Source organism: Monomorium pharaonis, chromosome 4 (genome assembly GCF_013373865.1).
Source record: "Monomorium pharaonis isolate MP-MQ-018 chromosome 4, ASM1337386v2, whole genome shotgun sequence".
NCBI classification, from domain to species: Eukaryota; Metazoa; Arthropoda; class Insecta; order Hymenoptera; family Formicidae; genus Monomorium; species Monomorium pharaonis.
The window spans coordinates 2,525,318-2,536,070 of record NC_050470.1 but is presented as its reverse complement, the minus strand read 5'-3'; the positions used below and the strand labels follow the sequence as shown (position 1 = coordinate 2,536,070).

The 10,753-nt window shown below is 40.4% G+C and overlaps 1 protein-coding gene across 3 annotated transcripts in view; it reads left to right on the top strand.

The window, feature by feature from the left end:
* The first annotated feature begins 3,209 nt into the window (after positions 1-3,209).
* Positions 3,210-10,753, top strand: part of LOC105837387 (protein eva-1) — a 139,779-nt gene continuing 132,235 nt past the window's right edge. Inside the window, exon 1 of one of the 3 annotated variants that reach the window (XM_012682135.3) lies at positions 3,210-4,088. In XM_012682135.3, coding sequence (XP_012537589.1) covers positions 3,986-4,088 — 103 coding nt within the window. In that variant the 5' untranslated portion in view covers positions 3,210-3,985. The remainder of the gene's footprint in view (positions 4,089-10,753) is intronic. The other 2 variants (XM_036286276.1, XM_012682136.3) reach the window with 2 other exon arrangements.

The following is a 10,753-nucleotide window of genomic DNA, read 5'->3' as shown; positions in this document are numbered from 1 at the left end:
TCGTCCGGAAGAAAGAGTAATGAAAAGTGGATTGCGCATCTATCTGCGCCCTCCTGCACGCTGTGCAGGGAATTATATATCGATAAAATCCGCCATGCGATCATTAGATGTATATACACAATAAAGGAGTCGTGCGTCAGCGTTTATCTACCGCACGATCGCGTCAGCTGCAAATTGTCCTCCGTACTTAACGTGCCTGTATGCGACCGCATGAGCTGTGAGATTCGGCGGAATGCGACGTGCGAATCACATCCCGGTGGACGCATGCCTAGTAGTAACGGACGTGAAGTAGGCAAGTAGGCTTTGGTCCATAACCTTTAGGTCACGGTTTCGGGGGAGTCCATCACGTATTCTCTCCCTCGGCTTCACGTCAACAGTGAAGGTATGTTATTAGTACTATACTCCGAACTCTGACCTCGTACCGCGTATATGTATATCAATTTTTCAAACTTGTGAAATTATTAAAATCCGAAAAACTCGAGGAAACCGGACGATGTTTTACTCAGAAGCACTTGGAACTCGCACATTTACTTTCCTACGTACCGAGAGAAAAAATAGTTGCCGTAATTATAATATTGCTATAAATTATAGTCATTTTTAACTTATTTTTATAGTTATTTAACAATATATAAATTATAGTTTGTTTAAACTATATTAAAGTTCGCATAATCATAATATTAGTCTATAAAAATGATATTCCTGACTATAATTATATTACTACGCAATTATAATCGCAAATATTACATTTTTTTCTTAGTGCGAAAGAAAACGTCGAATCAATGGCCTCTAAATCACACAAACGATTGAAAAACAAGGAAACATTCTCGCGATTATACTTCAGAGATCAATACCTGTTAGTTAATTTATCATGTTAGTTATCCAAATAATCCTGTTGGTTAATTTTAAATCAAATTTTACTTTAACGGAGTTTTAATTGAGAGTTTACGAAAGTATTCGATATGAAAAATTAAAATCTACAGCTAACAAAGTTTCTTTTTTTGCTAAGGAAAAGCTCATCACAAATTGATTAAGGAATCTTGAAATATCATTCAGTGATTTCGGAATGCCATCTATTTGTTATTAAGCACAATGTTGTATTTATCTCAGTGCTCAAATTTCTCGTTGAATATTGTATTTAAATTTGGATTACCTCAAGTATAAAACATTACTATAAGTAATAATATAATATTAATTAATAATAATTAGGGTACATTATATTAATTCCAATTATTTGTATTATATTGTACACAATTATAAAACATCTATCAATTAATTAATTTGAAAACTATATCATGTGAAATGTAAGAAATATGAGTGTGTATCAGAAAAGTGTGTCGGATTACTTTATTTGTATATGCTAAGTGATTTTATCTCAAATGTTTATTTATTTCAAACGTTACTAACTTTAAATCAAGTTACAAGGAATAACACATTTATCAACTAACAACAATGTATTTATATACAATTCTTTAATGTAATGTTGATGTGCAAAATAATAATTAAGAACTGATATTTTTTTATGTCCATTTTTGTAGGACTATATAATTATATGTTCGTACTATTTTTAGTATTTTCATTTTCATTATTTTCCTACTGTGTCTCTTTTTTCCCTTCCCTTTCGTTTCGTTTCTGTTTGTACCATTAATAAGTGCAAACATTGAAATCTAAGCGTCTCCGCGCGACGCCGTGCGTCAGACACGATCGCTACCCTATGGCGCAGCATCGAGTTATCGTTAACAGAATAAACGAATTAATACACAGTAAATAGATTCACTTACCGAGCGGCGTGACGCGTCGACGTTGCCTCGTGCTCCTAACCGTTTCAGACAGTCACTCGCGGGGATGGGAATCGATCAAACGGGCGGCTAATCGCGACTCCGCACTCTCCGCAGTTTTAATTAACACGTCACAGCAATCGCACGAGACGACACTCCCGACGCGACGTATTGTACATACATATTTGAAACGGCGGCGGCGTGAACAACGCGACGATCGCGAAACGCGGCCACTTTGCACGTATGTACACATCACATTCCCTCGCGTCGAGCGTACCTTCGGCGGAGAGACGCGCTGCTAACTTCACTCCGCTCGCTCGCGACGGGAGACCACATCGACCGCATCGAAACGAGAGATACGTCTAATTGGCGTATCTGCACTTTTAACGCTCGGCACGGGCCGGGGGATTCGCCACCGACGGACATAAAACGCGCAACGAGGGGAGCCGGGAAACCCGGCGGGGCGACGGACGTGACACATTGGCGCAAGGTGACCGCCGCTGGTCAAATCGAAACAAGCGAGCGCTGGGCCGCGTCACGCGACCGAAGTCACAACATCATAACAGACCGGTGGCGTGGCGCCGCGCGTATCGGAAATTACGCGGCATGTACGTTTTGTTCCGAGGTAATTTGCTCCGTCGTTTCACATTCACGTGCCGTCGTCGACGTGTTTTACGCATCAATCGCCGTGCCATCCAATATCCGTTGCCCCCTTGATTCTGATAACCGAGATAAACCGTGTAGCTTTTAAATTACGATTACAAACGCGAGGCCGCTTGAAAGCTCGAGCGAAATAAAGGAACCCCGCGTTACTCTCGTCCTTGTTTCCATTCACGCTTTTATTCGGGCCTACACAGAGCACAAGCGATACTTTTCACGTGTTATATTTTCTACAAACTTAATTCCACTCGTGACCGTTAAACCGAACTCCATTGAGCGACAACGATCGTTCCCTGGCATCCTTCGAGGGGTTAGGGGAACGTAACGAGTGGCCACAGCGCCATCAGCCGGTAGCGGCCGACTGGACATTATTATCGACCTAATTATCGATTGCCGCGAGATAGTTGCTAGATCGATAAAAAGTCCTCCTTATCCCGTGAGGATGGACGGGGAATGAGTCATTGTCGGGGCGGTGTACATCGTTCAACGCCGACGACGTCCGCGATTTCCAAGTAACGTAACGTGCAATCGGGGGCGTAGATCCCGTCGTTCGACGAACCCGCGGCACAGGTACGAAAGTACGAAAGCGTTTGCGTCTTGTGTCGCGCGCGCGCAAAATCGCACTCGTCTTCAAGCGTGTCGAAAATTTCGACGGCGATACGCACGGCTCATGTGGCCAGGGGGTGGGGGAGCGCGGGACGCAGGCGCACGAGTCGGTCGCGCGTTGCGTTACCCCGCTTTCAAAGGCCCCGCTCAGTCGCGCGCCGACCACCGAACGACGTGTCCTATTCGCACGCTGAGCCCGGTTATTGCGCGTGTCGCATTTCCCGCGGGAGTGTCTCGGCGAGAGATCTTTCCCCGCGATTCGGGAGCGCGGCGGCGGCGGCAACGACCTCGCGCGAACAGTGAAACGGCAAGGAGTGAAGTTTGCCGACAGTGCGAACGAGAGAACGCGTCGCGAGTGACGACAACGACTCTCCGCCGGAGGAACCGCCGACGGCGGTGCGGTGCCGGTTGATGCCGAAACAGTCACGCGTCGTCGTCGCGGGATCGTCGCGCGTGTGTGCCGCGTTGTTGTGTGCCCTGTGGTTTCGGTAATTTCGCAGCATGGATGACCTCCGCGCTCGGACTGCACCCCGCGGGACGGAGCGACGCGAGACGTCGCGTCGCGCGGTTTGACGATTCCCAGCGGCTCTCCTCCCCCTCCTCCCTCTCACCGAAAGCCCGGAGATTCGGATATTCCGGAGCGGGATCCCACTCGTAGCACACGTCTCACACGGACACGCACGGTGTGCACCGGCGTTCGCCAAAAGCTTGGATCGCCGAGCGGCCGGAAATGATCGATCCGAGTTCGACGACTTGGCGGCGGCGGCGGCTGACTTCTCGTCGTTGAAACGACGCTCGCTCGGGAGAATAAGTATTTATATATATCGCGCGGTCGCGGTGCCGATGACCAAAGTGCGGGGTGTTGTGACATGTCCACTGGTGGCGGCGTAGTACGACGGTGCGTGAACGCCGATGTGTGGAATTGACTGATCGGTGCGACGACGATGACGTCGACCAGAGGTGCTGCGAGCGGGAAAATCATGATCGTGCTGGCGGTGTGCTTGCTGCTTCTTCGGGCTCATCTGGTGGCGGGCTCCGATCGTTTGGGTGAGTTACCTTTTCCTATTTGTCTCTCACGGAGATCGGGGACCGATTGTACTTTCGATAAATTTCGGTCTTTCGACGGCGCGCGATGCTCGATGTGCGAACGTAACCTATAAATATTTTTGCCGGAAACGCGTGAAACAATCACTGTAAAGTTAGCGACCAATTTGAACATTTTAATGATTAACGAATAATCGGTGGATTACTATTTTCTTTTTCGAAGATTCTGATAATTAAGTGTAAAAGATATGGATTTGAAATATAGGATATTTTACGTTTTTGCGGTATAAACATTTAAACAAACGTTTTAATTTGTTTATTTATCTCAAAGGAGAACGAGTTCCATTAATTGCATCCAAATTTTGAAAACAGGATGTACAAAACATATTTTTGTAAGTTTACAGCAAAACATTTTTGTAAATTTTGTTTTTAAAATTTTTATTTTACTGAGATTATTTTCACATGAATTATATAACACACGTACACAGGTATGGGAAAATGCAATACAATAATTTATGTTTGCATTTTTGTATGTCCGTTATATATATCTGAAAAAAATTTTGCTTTATTATAACCATATATATAATTTATATATAATATTACAATATTTTTTTTAAATTTATTCGGAATCTATCAGAAATTATATCGGTCCCGATTTTTGAAAATTATTAAGCGTTTTATGATATTTATAGTATGTATAATAATATAATTTTAAGCACAAAAACATACGATATTTTTTTAGTGCAATTTGATTCCTCTAATTGCAACATGTTTTGAAATAATTTGGAGAGTGATATTGAGTTTCCTATTCAGCTGTTTGCTTTTCAATTCAGACAACGATAACATATGCGACTGAAGGGAAGTTTAACGCTCTCTAAATTTCAATATTTAATATAATCCCTGAAAACTACTGAATGTGAAAAGTTAAAATTGGCCGCATTGGATCATGCCGTTGCCTATTTTGAACGTAGGCAACTACCACGCGGAGCGGCAACTCCATGTGCATATAATTAAGAGATTACCGAGCAAATTGAGGGAATTGCCGCCCGGGAGATGTTGCATGTCGCTCGCGTTTAGCCTCCTCGTTCGTGATGCCTAAGGCGCTCCGCGTAGTCCTGCAATAATTAGTATAATCAAACTTAACCATGTTAAAGTCGATATCCCGTCCCGTGGCAACCAACCGGTGGTGGATTCGTGTGTTCGGTGTGTCTGCGGATCGCGTTCTGATTCATGGGGCGAATTCCGCGCCCGATGCGCCATAAATCAAAGATCACATTGTGTGACGCGTGAATTAGTTGCGACCCGGCCGCCCGTATAATTAATCCAGCGCGTAAAATCGTTTACATGTATATAACAGTTGTCAAGGCGCGTTTTATGCGCGCGTGCGCTCGCCGTTCGTTCGCGATTAAACGAATATACCGTGGGATTTGTAAGGACCGTCCGGTTATATCCGCGCCGGCTATCGTCGCGATAATTTACGACGGCGGCGCGGTATATCGCGACTACCGATTTGTTGGGAGGGTGGAGGGGAAAAGGGATTAGCGCGTTCGTTAATAATTAATGGCACGGCGAACGAAGTGAAATGTGATTTCCCGCAAACGCGCGTGTTACATCTTCGAAAATTTTAAAAAGGATTATATTCCCCCTCGTGTGCGAGGTAGAACGGACTTGCGGCGCAAGCCGGTCGAATTTCCCGTTGGAATGTTACAGCATTTAATCCTAAATCCACCGGTGGAATTTTATTCTATGGAGAGTCGAGAGATGTTACGGGTGGCGAAGTTACGCGTTAAAATTATTAGCAGAAATTTCAGATTGTTGGACGTTAATGGCTTGCACGGTTACTTAGATCGACGTAATTCTGCAATGGATGTCTAATAGCCAAAAGCCGATTAATATAATTGAAATGTTCCGGGGAAAAGTTATTTGTAACCGATAATGAGAGAAAGGGAAGGGTTTTGCCCTATGTAAAAATTTAGCTACGGATTCTGAAAATAATTTTATTTGACCATCAAAATAACGTAGGATGCTTTACAACATTTTTTTAGTTTGGTTCAAGATAATGATTTTCAGATTTGTATTTTGCGAAATTTTTAGACGTTTTAGCAAAATTGTGTGATATTTTTTTACAAGGAATTTTTACTGCACTGAGAGAAAAATGTGTTGTACTTGTGATTATAATTGCGTAGTAAAATATTCATAGTCGGGAATATTTTTATAGTAATTATTAATATTAGTGGTAATAATTAATGCTATATTTTAAAGCTGTATAATATATAGTACAACTTTTTTATAGTTGGTATCATCATAAGTACAGTTACCGTTACTAATATTGTAATAGTTCCTATAAAAATTATGTTTTTGACTATAATTAGTTTTTTATGCAATTACATCACCAATGTTTTTATCCAAGGGGTAAACCGCTGGTCAAAATTGTGTACACTAATGCCTACCAATGCCCAATTCCTGGGCAATACTACCAAAATTTTCACCTAATGCCCATTAATGCCTAGCATTGCCCACCAATGCCCAAGCAATGTCCACTAATGTCTAGTAATGCCCACCAATTCCCAAGCAATGCCCACTAATGTCTAGCAATGCCCGAATAATGCCTATTTTTCTGTTGAGATAAGATAGAATTATATTAAATATAATATAAAAAATATTTATGCATTTTTTAATAAAATATTTATTATTATATATTTCAGTTTACAACGTGACGTATTATTTTAACATATATATTAAGTTTACAATATAACACGTAATATATGCATGTATAACTAAAAAAATAATCTTTTTAATACAAATAAAATAAAAAAATATATATTTAGAGTTTGCACAATACGAATAAAGAAGAAAAATAAATAAATTGAAAGAAACAAATAAAGAAAATATATTAAACTTATTAAACTTTGAAAACTTCACGTTTTTTTAGTTTGTACTTTTTTATGTATAGCCTCTAAATCAGAATTTTTTAATGCAAAAGGTCCAGTTCCAACTAGTTTAATTGGACCATAGAAAATATATTTTGTTGTTACAAACGTGACATCCTCATCGCGTGGCCAAATAAAAGAATTTAGTTCATATTTAAAAAATTTCATCTTTACTTGGTTGTTAGACTGCTCAACAACACGACCAATATAGTAGGTATCATCATAAAAAACAGCATAATATTTTTCTAATAATATTTCAGGTATGATATTACAAGCATTAGGATCATTTTCGAGGAAACAGTCTTCTTTTATTTTATTACACATTTGATCTTATTTAGAAAAAATAGAAGTTTAAAGATATTTTTGTTTCTTTTGAAACTGCTTTGTATAACTTTTTTTCTTTTATTTGTTTTATTAACTGTAATAAATCTTTGTAATTTATCTGTACTTATTTTACCTTTAGATTCATCAAAAAATCAACAACAAGATTTTTTAACAATCTTTATTTTATCCTTTATTTTAATTTTTATGAAAGGTGAGTTTTCCGTTATTGATTTCTGTGATACTTGTTTTGAAAAATTTTTTAATTCTAGGCTCTCTAATTTGAAATCACCAGGATTATCAAATAAAATTGAATTAGAAGCACAAATATCAATATCGTCGACATTTGTGTTCCTAGCGTTTATAGTATAATGATTATCGATTTCGCATTCTACATTATTGAGTTTACTATCATTGTCTAAAGTTTGCAAAGAAATATTAACAAATTTTTAATTTGTATCACTTATAACTTTCATACCTAATTTTTCAGTATTTTCAATAGCATTTTTTAGAGCTTCCTCGACAACTTTTGTAATATGTAAATTTTGTATATCTTCATATGTAAGAGCATTTAGAGCTTCTAACTTTTTTTATCTTCTCTAGGAAATTTAAATGTTTTTGATAGATTGTTCATTATAGAATTTATTTGCCTGATCTTATCAATACGATAAATTAAATCCTTGATACTAAAATTAATCACAGTAGAATAAGTGGAAGTCATAGAGCGAGCTGTCCGAAAAAGCTTTTTTTCAATCATCCAAATTTAGATGAAATAGCATTTAATTGTTTATCCAAGTTTAGAAGACACGACAAAGAAGGCTAAGAGAACAATAATGGCGCTGAAGTAGCGCTTGCCGACTGGAATATCCCACTGATAATATGAGAACGCTACTTGTATAATTTACTCAACACTCACGTTTTATTATGTGTTGTAAATATAAAGTTTGATATAAAACAATTGTTATTTGAAAAAAAATAGTGCTTTAATAACATCATAATAATGCTCAGTAATGCCCAAAAATGTCCAAGTAATGCCCAAAAATGTCCAAGTAATGCCTAGAAATTCCCAAACAATGCACACTAATGCCCAAGCAATGCCCACTATTGCCCAAGCAATGCCCACTAATGCTCAATAATACCCATCAATGCCCAAGCATTGCCCATTAATGCCTAGCAATGCCTCGAATCTGTACACCGTAATGCCTTTAGCGGTTTACCCCTTGTTTTTATCATTGTGCTCATTTAACAATCTCTGTGACATGTTACCATGTTTTATACTCGAATGCTATTAAAGTTAGTATACAGATTTGTATTCTACGGTTCACCTCTCCGTCAGGATCCTTTCGTGCTCCGTTAATGCACTTGGGTTGCTAGTTGCACTTGGGTACGCTGAAACTCGGAAGGTGTGGTTATGTATGTCCAAATACTAGATGATGTCGATAGATCAGCGGCGGCGCTCGTAAAGCTGCTGAGATCTCGTGTCACGTAGGTGCTAACGTGCGCGAAAAGAATAAGGAGAGCGCGAAAAGAACAAGGCGGATAAGAATGGACAGCGGAAGAAGAATGGACAGTGCATTTGCGCGCGAATAGCCGCGGGGGCAGAAAGCGCGTAATTACCCTCGTAAATCTATCGGATGTTTTCGAAGGGAGGAGGGGGAGAGATCGGGACGTCTCGGCGAGAGAGATGGCACTTTGTCGATAGTCCGTGGTGGCGGTCGTTTAGTCTCGCTCGTAAATTCTTATTATAATTGGCGCGATTGCCGGCAGTGACGCTCGGAAATATCGCGATCGGCGACGATTCCCCATCGCCTCGGTGGCCAGGGTAGTTTGAAAAGTCGCCGCCGTCTCTATAAATCGTGGGAAAAACGATGGATGCCCGCGGGCTTACATGCGAGTTTTTAACTTTTACCGATCTACGTGAGAATTGCAGGGGAAAAAAGGGCTGCTGGGAAGAAACGTAGGTAGGAAGCGGAACTTTGTTCTACGAGAGAACATTTGGGTTTAAAGGGCTCGACGTTACCGGTCCGGGTGGAAAAAGTTGCCCGGGCGGATAGTAGATGGTTCCGAAATGGTATTTGGCTCGTCTTTCGCGAGGATTATTCCGATTAGCTGCACGCGCATCGCCGTCGAGGAACGTCATTGCGCCCGCGGATGGAGGATAGATTTCGCAAGGAAACGACTCGTCTCGTGTATAGCTGGCGAGATTTGCGCACGGGAAAATGTCTTATATAACTTAATCTTGATTATCTTGCTCGGATATCTTTGCTCTTCCGTCTTCCACTATAAATTGTACAAAATCTGTGCGAAATGAGGTCACGAACTGCATGGGGGGGGGGATGCCGCACACCTATCTACATTTCGCCGGGAACAATTCTTCCATGGCCATAATTCAGCGCTGCCAGCGGAAAAAAAAGGACGGACAAGTCGTGATTTTCACTCTTTCGCGAAATAGATTCGAATATTCGAAAATTAATGCGAGGTATTTTATATTCGCAACGGTCGCCGCGATAAAATACGGATCGTACACCATATGTATGGCTTGTGCATTTCGTATCGAGAGAGATCAGTGCGCAGTTTGCAAAATTTCTGCGCTCTCTTTTTTTTTTTTTTTTCATGTCGCTGCGATAAGCCGTTGCACCAATTGCACTTCGCGGTATACGAATATTGCATGAATTACAGATAATTGATATTACACTTATAAATAATTCACCGGATGCAAACAATTTTCCTGGTATTTAAGCAGTGTGCCGGTAAATTATCCTAAAATCGCTTATACCGATTATATTTACGTTAGAGTTGTAGTGCTTATACGAAAACAATGGATCTACCGCATGCATAATTAACCGGTTCGTCGACCAACTTCGGGAATCGAATGCATTAAGGGCTTTTCTGTTTTGGCTCCTATTTTCGTCTTCGTTATCGACATTCCGATTGTCTTCGGTCGGCCGCTTTAACTTAACAGTTGCCGTCTTTTTAAAACAATTTCTCTCGCTTTCATCTTTAACGTTTCTTTACATTATTCCTTAAATTGCTCAAGATTATATTGTTCGAGGAATTCAGGGCAATTTTTATGAGGATGTATTAAAAAAATTTTTCAGTATTACGTTATTTCACAATTTTTTAGCTTTATATGCTATATATCACACATACACACAAAATACCGTGGGATGGTTTGATGATTGATACGAAAGCTTGTTCTTGTCGTGTTACGAATACCTTATCAACGCTATCACTCACACTTACACACACGCATACACATACGTATACACGCTCTCTCTCTTTTTCTTCTCTCTATTTATCCATCTATCCATCTCACTCTTTCATTCTCTCACATTCAATCTCACACATTCTTTTCGGGATAAAAGTTTCGACGGGAGAGCACTTCGTTTCCAAGCTTTCCCATTTCCGCTTCCACCC